We start from the raw sequence: 13,101 nt of genomic DNA on the forward strand, positions 1-13,101 counted from the left end.
TTGCCCTTTGTGTAATTTGAATATTACAAATATGTCTGACCTCTTCTAACCGACCCAGTGGAACAATCGGGACAAAGGTCTTACGTCAGAGTCGTCCCGATGAAGCGACGGAGATTGTAAATCGCTGCAACCGCAAAACCACCCTCCCATCATAATATTTCCGCGCAAACTTCATTTTCTTTTTTTTATCGGTTCTTCTTTGATTATGGCTAAGTTTATCAGTCGGAAATTTTTGAAGTTTGAAATATGACTTTAGATGTGGCAAGACCAAGACATTGCTATGACTTAAAGGGACTGTATAGTTCTTGTTGTGGTGAGGATTTAGCTTTAAACGTTTTGCGAGATATTCAGAAACTACTCTATTAGGTGCCAAAGAGCATGCAATTCTAAGGGGAATCACAAGTTTATTTGATGAAATTCGGTTTTGAAATGGCTGAGATATCAAAAAACAAGGTGAAACAAAGAGATCCTAATAAAAGTTGCGGCCTGTCGCCTTTTATCATTATTATATATATTTTTTTTTTGATATCTCGGCCAATTGAAAACCAATTTTCATCAAACAAACGTCGAATCCTTCTTAAAATTACATGTTCTTTCATATTTCATAAGATGTTTCTCATTATCTCACTTAGGAATGTTATAAACCTGAATCCTCACCTCAACCAGTACTGTACAGTCCCTTTAACCCTAAAAAGACTGAAGGGGGGGGGGGGGCTTTTTGGCCCCCCCCCCTCGACAAAAGAATAATGTATTGACTTCGTTCCTTTCAATTACATTCAGTTAACCAACTCATTATTTTTCTTTTATTCACTTGACACACCCCTGATTTTTAGTAACTCTTTAGAAAATGTACCTAGAAATGTATATCTGAATGATACAGTTATTGAAGAAGTTTCTTCAATCAAATTCCTAGGTTTGATTATTGACCGTAAACTTACTTGGAATTTACATATTGATTCCATAAGCCGTATCATCTCAAGAAATATAGGTGTTATAAACAAAGTTAAATTTTGTTTACCCAAAAATGTTCTTTTAATGTTATATTCATCTCTGATTTTACCTTATTTGAATTATGGTATACTCGCCTGGGGAAACACACATTCTTCTCATTTGGAAAGACTACTTTTGTTACAGAAAAAAGCTCTTCGCATTATTTGCAATGAATCGTGGAGAAGTCATACTGATGTGTTATTCCATGAAAACAAAATCTTAAAAGTTAAGGACTTGTATTTGTTACACCTAGGACAATTCATGTACAAACTTACCAATAATTCTCTCCCATTTGTGTTTGAGTCCATGTTCACTAAAAATAGATCTGTTCATTTTTATCCTACCCGGCAATCCAACTCATTTCATTTGCCATTAACTAGGACTATGTTTGCTAAATCCATGTTTTCTTTTACTGGCCCCAAATTTTGGAACACTCTCGATAATAGTATGAAGCAAGTTCTAAGTTTAAACACATTCACATTTAAACTGAAGAAGTTGTTCATAAATTCTTATATAGTTGAATGAGTTATATTTCAATTAGCCTTAATTCTGAGCTCTCTTTTATATTCGTTATATTCACTCTTTTCTTTTATCTATTCCTTTCCTACATTATGTACATATACCTCGGTGATCCACCGCATCATGTGCCTCGCGTGTGCTGGTATAGACCCTTCATCTCTTCTCCTTTCTCGCCTTTCCCTGTCCTCTTGTCTCTTTCTGTTTCTTCTTTCAAAATAATTTCCTCTTTTCCTCTTTTTCCTTTACTGTGTTTTGTTTTTTTTTCTCTTATCTTTCTCTTTACAAGAGAGGTTGCTTGTGTTTGCTTGTCCGTCTGTTTGTTTGTTTGTTTGTTTATATGTATAGGTCTGTTGTGTTGTACACCGATATATTATGTCTAGCTAATTGCTTTTTGATGTTATTTAGTCTTTTTGTCCACGAGGAGACTGCAAAATACAAGCTTAGCTTTTTAGCATGTCTCCTCCATTTCCTGCAACTTTAGTTTCAATTCAATTTTCATTGTTTACTTTGCTTTTGTGATGCGTAGTATTGTCAACTTCACGTATTTTTCTTTGTTACTACATTGCATTGATGTTGTGTTATTTTGTGTATGAAAATGTTGTTGGAAATGAAATAAATGAAATGAATGAATGAAATGAAAAAAAAACACACACACACACACACACACGCACACACACAACAAAAATAACAGCAACAACAACAATGGTCCTGATGAATAAACACATACCCGTGTGCATATACAAAAGCTGTCTTTTCTCTGTTTTCTTTGAGCCCTTTCTGTGTCACGGACTTTGGACAGTTTGTAGGCCAACAACGCTACGGGCTTTTCATTGCCAATCGCAACACACACACACACACACACACACACACACACACACACACACACACACACACACACACACACACACACACACACACACACACAACGCAACAACAAACAACAACAAAAACAACAGCAACAACAACAATGGTCCTGATGAATAAACACAAACCCGTGTGCATATACAAAAGCTGTCTTTTCTCTGTTTTCTGTTAACCCTTTCTGTGTCACGGACTTTGGACAGTTTGTAGGCCATCAACGCTACGGGCTTTTCATTGCCAATCGCCACCAAACACACGAAGGGTTAAGGGCCTAATGAAGAAGCATTTACTGCTGAAATAAAACCATGAATGATTGATTGACCCAGTATTCCTTCCTCTTCTTTTCTTTGTATACCAAACAAAATCTGCATCTGAAATATGGCGATATTACTCCGCGACGTCAAATTTCCCAGCAATATAAAATGCACACAGCATGCACCAGTAAATTTTCCACTTTCACCTCAAACATGTTGTGCAATTGTCTTTGAATTTATTAAAAGCGACATATATTATTATGTTGTCATTCATTTTCTAAGTATTCCATTCCCATAATTATGTATGTATTCTGGGGGCTACAATCACTTCAAGCAATGATTATTGCTTATGATAGACTCGCCTTCTACGTTAATCACTATTATATCTGCTTTATTAAAATCAATAAAGTTCTGTATGTCTGGATGTATAATTTTCAATGTATACGTACACTCTATTATATTTCCTTGTTCATCACCTGACTACTTTATCATTTTTATCATTATTGTTGTTGACATTGTATTTTGAAATAGATTTAAATGCAGAAAAATACGATTAAGCCTGTCTATAGCGGCCACCCAACGGAGACTAAAAATGGCCGCTGTTGACAGATGACCGCTATACACAGGACCTTAATAAGGCTGGGGGTGTAGTGGACGTATACTGCAGATGGTCGCTATAGACATGTGGTCACTAAGGAAAGTTTGACTGTATCTCCAAAGAAATTGCGTTTAAATAATGATTTCTAAAGTGCATCGATAGACAAACATGTGCACAAATTAGTTACTCTGCCAGCCTATCACTCTATCGCTCCGACATTCTCTCATTCTATCTCTTTTTCTTTCTCTCAGTTTGTTTGTTTTCATTTTCCATCTGAGAAGAAGGCTGGAGAGCCCATATTCAGCTGCAGTATATATAGCTGGTCTTCCATGGGGTCCATTTTCATGTGAGGCTGGACCACCGGGTTATATGCACCCTGCTCTTTTCGATGAATGAATGAAGCGGGATATTTTACGTGTATAAGTTGTGACTCTCTTACAAACGGGACCCCCATTTAATGTCCTATTCATAGGGACTCAGCGTTTTACGTCATATATTAGCGGGGTTTGTATGATTACACCCAACATTGCTCAGATAGACTCGGGAATCGAACCCGGGCCCTTTGGATCTGGAGGCAGACGCGCTGCCGACTGAGCTTAATTACTTTCTCATTCAGTCATTCTCTGACTCCGTCACTATCACTAAAAAATTAACTATATTTTCAGACTACAAAGGAAAGTTATTCCAACTGATTGATAAATTGCCTTACACCGACGTAAATAACCGCTGAATTGATCGGTGTTTAAATTTGTCGATCAGTTGCAAAAAAAAAAAGCAACTGAATTTCATCATTCTAAAAAGAAAGTCGTAAGTATTTGTATGGATGACAGTCGTATAGCTTGCAATTATCCTTTATTTTATGAAATAAAATGCTATGCGCTGATTTTGATTCTGCTCACGTAGCAGTCATTATGTTCAAGTACATTCATGGTCAATTTTCACCATTCTTTTGGTTTGGTAAGATGTTTAGGATCATGCCTCTATAGATTCGCACTCTACTACTCGCATAACTTGAACTTACATCCTTTAAATCCTTAATTAACTATAGCACACAAATCTGTCAGACATTTTAGTGGAGACATTTGGAATAAATTCCCTGTCAACGTAAAGAAAGTCTTGTTGAAATATACTACTCCTTAAAAGCTACGCTAAAGCTACAAAATAATGCAATCATGTTCCCCATTACAGATTATAACAACGTATGCCACACAACCGTAATTCATCATCTTTTACTCTTCAATGTACAACGACTTTCTGCACTAACACCTGCAACAAGTGCACCAACTTGATTTCATTTGTTGCATTTGATATGTTTATATTTTTGGAATATAAGCTTCACTTTCCATAATATATTGCTTAAATGCAGAAATAAACCAAACCAGATCAAACCAAACCCAGCCTGTCAATCCGTAAAATCCAATGCCCTCTGTCAGATCTGAGCCTGCGAGCTGGTGGCGTAACGAAATGACTGATTTTGTAACGAAATAGGCCATGCGACACTTGGCGCCCCATACAGCTCGCACCAGCTCGCCACCAGCTCGCAGGCTCAGGTCGCACAGTGGGCATTGGGCTTTCACTCTGGCAATCTGTCACTCACTCACTCACTCTTTCACTCTGTGACTTTGTCAGTCTGTTATTCTGTCACTTTTAGAGTTATACTCCAACACATAAAAACACACTTTCATCCATCCGCACATATTCACATGCACACACGCACACACAGATCACGCACACATTGTGGAAAATAGACTTTAGTATAGAGGCGATGTCGACCGCAGTCATTTACACTGATGTGAACACTCTGCAACACACGAAGAACAACGGTCTCCATACCGTAGCCCAGGGGGCGCTCCACGAAGAATTGAAGTCGAGTGAAGATCAAGTGAAGAGAAGTTCTATATGAAAATGAACATTTCGGAAACTTTTCATGCAGACATAATACAAAATAAGATCACGAACAAAGGAATTTTCTATAAATTGAACATTTGATAAGACTAAATAGGAAACATTGTCATACCATTTTATATTTCAAGTTGATTTTATAATTCGTAAGATCGACTTAATTTCTTCGTGAAACACCTTCCAGGACTTTGTGACCATAAAGATATTGATATCTTTCTGTTAGACGGATAGGCATTATGCTTTAATGTTGGTGGTGTTTGATGGGTATTTTTCAAAATAACTGATCTTTTTTGTCATCCTAGGGGCTTACTCACTGGAATGTCCGACAGGATGGCTGAGATACGACGACCAGTGCGTTCTGCTCGTCACCGACAGATTCAGCATCGGTACCTTCCAGCTGGCCAGGGAATTCTGCCAGCGGGTCCATGCTGATCTGATCGTCATCAAAGATCAAGGCATGAACGTAAGATGGCGCACTTTGACCAGAATCAAAACAATTTGTCCTCATCTTCTAGGGTTATTACCATTATTTTCACAGTTTATCATTCCGCAGCATATGAAGGCTGATTTTTCGTTTCACATAAGTTTGTGCTCAAGGTCTTAGCAATATGAAAAGAAAAACATACTAAGTCTTGATTTTCACCTTGGGCTTTGTAGCGCTCACACCTCCTCTTCTCAGTATTGTATTTTCATTATTCTAGGCACGCAAGATGTGGGGAAATGTTGTTTGTTTGTTTGTTTCATTCATTACGGATAAAAAAAAACAAACAAACATAAAGAAACGCTTTCAGCTGTCAGCTGGTTTTAACAAGGCCGCTAGCAATGTGAAAATATGAACGGCATTTTCATGACTTATTATCTACGCATGATTAAAGCGACTTTGTATACACGTGATTGGTAGCAACAAACTAGCGCTGTAATCATTTGGCGTGTTGGTTAACCCGCGAAATGTAAACTTGCTCGCGTGGAGATACGTTTGACACATCCACGGGCGTTTGCGTGTATGCACCAGTGAAAACGCTTGTGTCTTAGCTCGACGCAAGTTACCCTGTCGCCGAATTACTGCAGTGCTCGCAAAGAAATCGACTATGTGAGACGAACGAGCTTAACCCATTCCATACGGGAACCTGGTGCTTTGTATATTAAGTCTATAATAGGAGATTTCAGAATGAGGTATGGAACGGGTTAAATGGCGCCTATTCTCAGAAAAGCTGCAGTAAATCTGGACTCCACAAATGGTATGGCACACCTTTATGACTGGGGAGCATCATCTGCCCTCCATGCTGACTTCGCTTTAGACAGCCTGTTCTAGGAGCCCCTCGGTGCTGCTGCGCCGCTGATGACCTCAGGCCCGACACCGGTCAGCGCTGCTACGGCTCGCGCCCCCGACTTCGGCTCCCGGTGGCGGTCAGCGCTGTTACGCACACAGTCACTGTCCTGACATCGGAGCACCTGTAACCTGCAGGCCATGATTGATCTCGACGTCTCCAACTACGCCCAGGTATCAACCGCTTCTTCGACGTCGTCGCCTACGACTTTGCATGCTCTTCACCTCGTCGCAAGGAAATTATGGTAATGCTAGTGGACGCAAGGCGAGTAAGTGGCCGTCCGACTTTAGCCCCTTTGGGCGCCGTGTATAGAATTAACTGCAAGTGTGAACACGCCCATTCGCAACTACGCACAGCTTTAACGTTCGTCACTCATTTGACCAAGTTTAACTATTCCGTTATAACTTATGTTTACTGATATTCCGACACACACCGTTTACACAGATGGGCTAGAGTTCCAGATGTGCCCCCTGCCTCATTTGTGTAACAAAGTACGTTCATAGTTACCAGGATAATTGTGCATTCTCAATTGTGGATAAGTAGAAGACAATAGGTCTTGGTGTATAGGTAGAATTTAGTCAGATAAAATAATCAGTGTAGTAAAGGTTATGTATCGACGGTGCGCTCTCACCTGGCCTCTGCCGTCATTAACCATGTGTCGAATTTGAAGAATTTAAAGGGGCATTCCAGACGATTTTCATTATTTCACATCAAGTATAGTACATACCTCAACAGCTCCATGTCTAGAGTTGTGGAATTTATTGTGGTTCTTGAGCAGAGAAACAATACTTTGGAAAATCTTAAACAAATTACACTGAACAAGGATGATGACATAGGAGGCTCACATATTTCAGAAATGCAGCAGTGTAATTCCATTACAATACCACTTGCTTGCGAGTTCACCTGTATGTATAATCTATGCATGCCTTCTTCTTTTGTTCTGCTTCCCTGAGCTCGAACACATGCATTCTTATGGTGACCCTGCCATGTCATCATCCTTGTTCAATTGTTCAATTTGTTATAAATCTTGAAAGTATTCTCCATCCCAATTATCATAAATTCTGAAACTCTGCCCACAGAATAAGTGATTTATAGTTGTTCAATGTAAAAATCTGAAAATCATCCGGAGGTCTCCTTTAATGGCAATGTGCAAGAACTATCTTCTTTATCCAGTGAGTTTGTAGAGGTAATATTTGTACCATTGCATCAGAGTTCTAGTTATGTTGGTCTTATGTACATAGCAAAATGAACAACTGTTAGGAGTTGTGGTGGTGGTAGTGATAGATAGTTGATCTACAATGAGTTTATCACTGTACAGTAAATTAAAAGGAAAGTGAAACCAAGTGTATTAAAGTATCCTGTATTTGTTGGGGCTACAAAAATTTTGCATGTTACGCTTCTGTAGTTTTGCTATTGTCCTGTTGGTTTTCTTCGGAATTGTGGTGGTGGGATGTGGGTGTGAATGGTGGTGGGATGTGGGTGTAAAATAAAAAACACTTCGCACACACATTGTGGACAAGATTAGCTCACCTTGCAGAAACTGTTCATGCCTGAATGTCCGCTTTGAAACACAACTGTTCGTTTCGTAAACACTGGTTATTTTCCGATGAGCTCGTTGACACATTCATGTTCACTAAAAACGACATACTTAGTATACTAGAATACAGGTGATTATTATTGTTGTAACAATTCCATTTAGTACTCAAGCATTTCCCTATTACTACGTTGGCGTAGTATAGGCAATGAAAATGCCTATGTAGATACCAGCGCAGCAATGAGAAGAGGTTTTGTTTTGATTTGGTTTTAAAGTGTTTTTATTTTCAACATGTTTTACACTGTAGGCATGTATTACCATCACAGTTTGGCGAAAATATGCAGTAATATGATCATGGCATACATTATATTTCGTTGTCGACCTGCATTGCTTATGCTTGGGATAATGGACGTATAGTTAGACCTAAAATTTTACTTTAGCAACCAGAATAATTATTACGCTCACGCAGACTAACTTTGTCGTATGATGTCGTATGTCGTATGAAATGAGGCAGTCTCCATACTTGCCAAGCTCCCCCCAGTCAGTGATGAAGCTGACAAACAGTTTCTCAGACTCCTCGGAAAAGTCCTCCTGCTCCCTCATGACAGAATTGAAAGGAGATTGCTCATGAATGCCATCTGTCAGGTACCTTCTAGTCGCACTGTAAAGGTCCTCAAAACCAAGCTCGCTTTGTATGAACTTCCTTCCATCGATGAACTCCTCACTTCACCACCTCCTCCACACACCTGGAAATCAATGGTGCGAGATGCCGTAGAAGAGTATCGCACAGACATCACCAGGAAGGCAGTCAGCACAAAGCCATCACTACACCTATTCTCTACTGTCCTGAGTCATGAACACAATCTCCTTCCCTCCATCATTCCCTCACAACATCTCCGACCAGCCATACCAATCAAAGTCCAACTGCTCAGCGGGGTATACCCAACCAACTCTCGCCTTCACACCATCAGAAGGAAAACAAGCCCAGGATGCCTTTGTGGCTGCACTGATGAAACAGTGACCCAACTGGTGGGCGAATGCTCACTGTAGGCCTACCAAACCCTTAGAGACAGCTTCCTCACCAAGTGGCCAAAGCGATGGAAAACACACCTCACCAAAACTGCAACACCACCCGAATGCTTCACCAGACTAACTCTTCTTGGATCCTGCTGCAACTCCACTATCTCCCTCTCTGACTGGAAAAACCCCTCTCTTGTTTCATAACTCATCTCTGAGCTTTCTCTTCGACATACATAACAAACGTACAGCTATGTAGTTCTATTACTGTTATCCTGTTGTTGGCCTGTTGTTATCCTGTGACCTTGTGACTATTCATTCTTGACCTCACTCTGCAACTTTAGCAGTTCTCCTGACTGGAGGAATTCAAACAAAGAAGAAGAAGAAGAAGATCAACAATCGCAAAGAAATGACGAAAATATGTACAGTATAGAAAGGAATGGACAAAAAAGGCAAATTGAAAGAAATGGAACGATATAAGAAGTGAAAATCAAGGACACGGCATTATGATTTATTACATTACTCATAGGTGTTAAAGCTTTGCGAATGTTTTGGTCACTTAATTCCGTGGGTGGTTATGTGTAGGTTTGTGCGTGAGTTAGGCCCTATATGGAATATCTGCGAGTGTGTGCCTGTGTGTTGACTTTCGGAGTATACAATCTGAAGTTGTACCATGCATGTAAGGTGAGGTCGCTTTCATCTACCATTATACAGAGCCTTCTATTACAGAGTTTGGCCAACTTAAACACAGGCGCCATTTTGTGCCCACCTTGCGCCCTCCAAAGAGGTTCTATAATGTAATAGAGTGCGCGCTCGTATAGAAGCGGGGCCAATAATTATTGAACGACACGCCGCCATTAGCAAAGTGGTAGAGAAGTCGAGCATTCGCGAGGGTACCACACGTTTCCAGTAGTCAACCTCTTTCGTGCGCCGCCACTGCTCAATTGGCCCCGTTTTCATTATATTACGCACTGAATGGTGAGGGCTTACTCTACATGTATTACAGAACAGAACCTCTTTGCACGCAGTGGGCACCGTAGATCTCATAACAGGGTTGACCAAACTCTGTAATAGAAGGCTCTGCCATTACATATATTCTACAATGGGGTTTGTTGGTTGAAGTGCTTCCACATTCCACATGTTACAATGAAGTCTTCGGGACCAGCAATTTTCTTTTGTTATATCGAAATTTCGTTACAGCCGAACAAATAAAGTGTATAACGATGTAAGGCTGATAATTTGGGACCCAAATTTTACTTCATTGTATCCGAAATTTCTTTATAATCATGTACACTGTACGATAAAATGGGACTGCGCTGGAGCTGATCTGTAAAAAGTTAATTGGGATATGGTAGACTATGAAAAGATTTTATATTGGGAGTGAAATATTGACTTACATACCTCTAACTGCTTTTCTTTGAGTAGGACTGGCTCGCGGATAAGATTTCAATCTACAACGAAATTTTCTGGATTGGTCTGTGGGACCGAAGGAATGACGGCTCCTTCCTATGGGTGGACGGTACCGAAATGACATGGGAGTAAGTACTGATGAGATACGACAGTTTGGTAAACGTATTAAAGGAACCTCGTCATTTTTTTTTTGACGTCCTGGTGATACTGCTTCCATTTTTACCTTTTTTGTTTGGATAAATGATTCCTGCTGAATATTTTTAAAGTGACATCGTCTTATGTGACAACATTTCTTTCTTCTGCTTAATTGTAATAGTTGTAATAGTGATAACAATAACAATAATAATATTAATAATAATAGTAGTAGTAGTAGTAGTAGTGATAATAATAATGATAATAATAATAATAGTAATAATGATAAGAATAAGAAGAAGAAGAAGAAGAAGAAGAAGAAGAAGAAGAATAACGTCTCATTTATCCAGGGTAGCCCCTTCAGTGTTACCACTGCTCTACCAGAAGGCCCTGCCATCATTATTACCCCAGCGTTGCCAGGTTTACCTACCGCTACTTATACACCTGGGTCGAGAGGGACATGGTGTGGCTAAAAAACATTTTGTCCAAGGACGTAAACACTGGGCGGGAATCGAACTCGGGGCCTCCGGTTGAGAGTCGGGAGTCTTACCCACTATGCCACAACGCCCCACTTAGTTAATAGGTTAATAATTGTAATTATCTTCATTAATGTAACTATCTTCACGCCGAATGGTTGCTGTTTTTTTGCCATTTCCTAGCAACTGGAGTCCGGGAGAACCCAACAACGAGCCCATCGCCATCGGGGAGGACTGCGTGGAGATCTACTCGAACGGAAAATGGAACGATGAGCAGTGTGCCCAGCCGCAAAACTACATCTGCTCCAGGAACATTAGTATGTGACAGCCTACACTCATCGATTGCACTTGATGCAGTCATGAATTATTCCATTTTAAATACTCACATTTGTTTGGAAATTGGGAAAGATGATATCTATACTACCCTGAAAACAAATAGTATATACAGTAAATATTTTATACTTTCAAAATATACATTTACATTATTAAAGAGATGTATTATGCAACTGGCAGTGATTCGATGTGTAAGGCCCTCAAAGAGGAAATCCAGTCCAAATAAAAGTTAGTCTAATAAAAAAGAGTAAAATCTAACGAGTTCAACGGCAAAAATTTGACTGAAATCTGATGAAAAATAAGTTTTGCTAATTTCTGCAAAACACTTCTTGTATAGTGGATACGAATATGCAAATGAGTGAACTAACCATATAATTACCTCACAATTTTCCATTGATCGTGTACAAAAAAAAATGACGAAAATTCAATGTTTTTGTTTTTGAAGTCTGACATGTGATGTTATTCCTCGTTGACTAATTTCAGAATAGTGATTCGGGCATAACTGCGTTTGAATGAAAAACTGGAAATTTCAGAATTCTATTTACAAACTATATGGCAAGTTGGGGATGACATGCTCACTTTACCATTTGCATATTCACATTGACTGTTCATGAACTGTTTCCTGAAAATTATCGAAACTTCAAAATGTCATAACTTCCTAATTTTCACTCGATCTCGATCAAAATTTTACCGTTGAACTCGTAATATTTTACTCTTTCTTATCAGACTAACTTATATTTGGACTGGATTTCCCCTTTAAGTAAAATGGAGATTTAGCACTGCTATATCAAGAATACTTTTTTTTTTTTGGATTAAGCATGGTCGGAATGGTCACATAGAGTTTACGACTCATAATCAAGATATATCCTATACTGTCTTCAATATTTCTTTTTTAAATGGATATTCTTTGAACATAATAAAGTAATTTTAGTCTTACGGTATACTCTAGTCTCTAAGGATAATGTACATCGATCGGGAGCAAGTGATATTATGCGTCTGTGCAAAACAACACCACCACCAACAACAAATGGTTTCCATGATCAAATGTCCTCGTGCGCTCTTCCTCGTGGGTCCACAATTTTTCTTTCTTCACTCACGCCTAGACGTTATACCGCAGTGCGACGTCCCGAACGGATGGGAGGGTTTTGACGGTAAGTGCTACCGCTGGGTCAGCGACACGAAGAATATCGCCGGTGCTACCGAATACTGCACCATGCTCGGTGGATACGTCATTTCCATTAACAGCGACAACGAGCAGGACTTTGCCGGCATCCTCCAAGCCGCTCACCTCAACCTGCCGTACTGGACTGGACTCAGCGATAAGGTGGGGCTCACTACTCTCTGCAGATAATTACACAGAGATCACCCTTAATCTAGATAGTTACATAGAGATTACTGAGTGGGGCTATACGGAGGACTTTAAAGGTAGAGCATGAACCTTTGAGGGTTTAGAAAAGCGCCTCCTCCCCTCAACATAGTGGTTTCAAGATTTATGTGAGTGGCACTGGCGCCGAAAGAGCAGGTTGTTTGTCGTGTACTCTGTGTGTGTGTGTGTGTCTATTTCTATGCCAAATAACTGAGGGCTAAAAAGAAATAGTTGATCTCTTGCAGCTAGCCGAGTGTCGGCTTTGACAAACTCACTCATTCCAAAGGACTGTAATCCTCCGTAAGTAGTCATGATATATCGAGCAGTTTGTCTGACGATATAATCCATAGAATAAATCCGTTCTAACTGCAAACTTAAATA

The 13,101-nt window shown here is 39.6% G+C and overlaps 1 protein-coding gene across 1 annotated transcript in view; it reads left to right on the top strand.

The window, feature by feature from the left end:
• The first annotated feature begins 4,987 nt into the window (after positions 1–4,987).
• LOC139744727 (macrophage mannose receptor 1-like) overlaps positions 4,988–13,101 on the top strand; it is a 78,338-nt gene continuing 70,224 nt past the window's right edge. Inside the window, exons 1-5 of the mRNA XM_071655149.1 lie at positions 4,988–5,093; positions 5,427–5,587; positions 10,429–10,541; positions 11,205–11,338; positions 12,458–12,678. Coding sequence (XP_071511250.1) covers positions 4,988–5,093; positions 5,427–5,587; positions 10,429–10,541; positions 11,205–11,338; positions 12,458–12,678 — 735 coding nt within the window. The remainder of the gene's footprint in view (positions 5,094–5,426; positions 5,588–10,428; positions 10,542–11,204; positions 11,339–12,457; positions 12,679–13,101) is intronic.

Source organism: Diadema antillarum, unplaced genomic scaffold (assembly GCF_040938485.1).
Source record: "Diadema antillarum isolate AM-2024a unplaced genomic scaffold, OU_Dant_1.0 seq00001206_RagTag, whole genome shotgun sequence".
In the NCBI taxonomy this organism is placed as follows: domain Eukaryota; kingdom Metazoa; phylum Echinodermata; class Echinoidea; order Diadematoida; family Diadematidae; genus Diadema; species Diadema antillarum.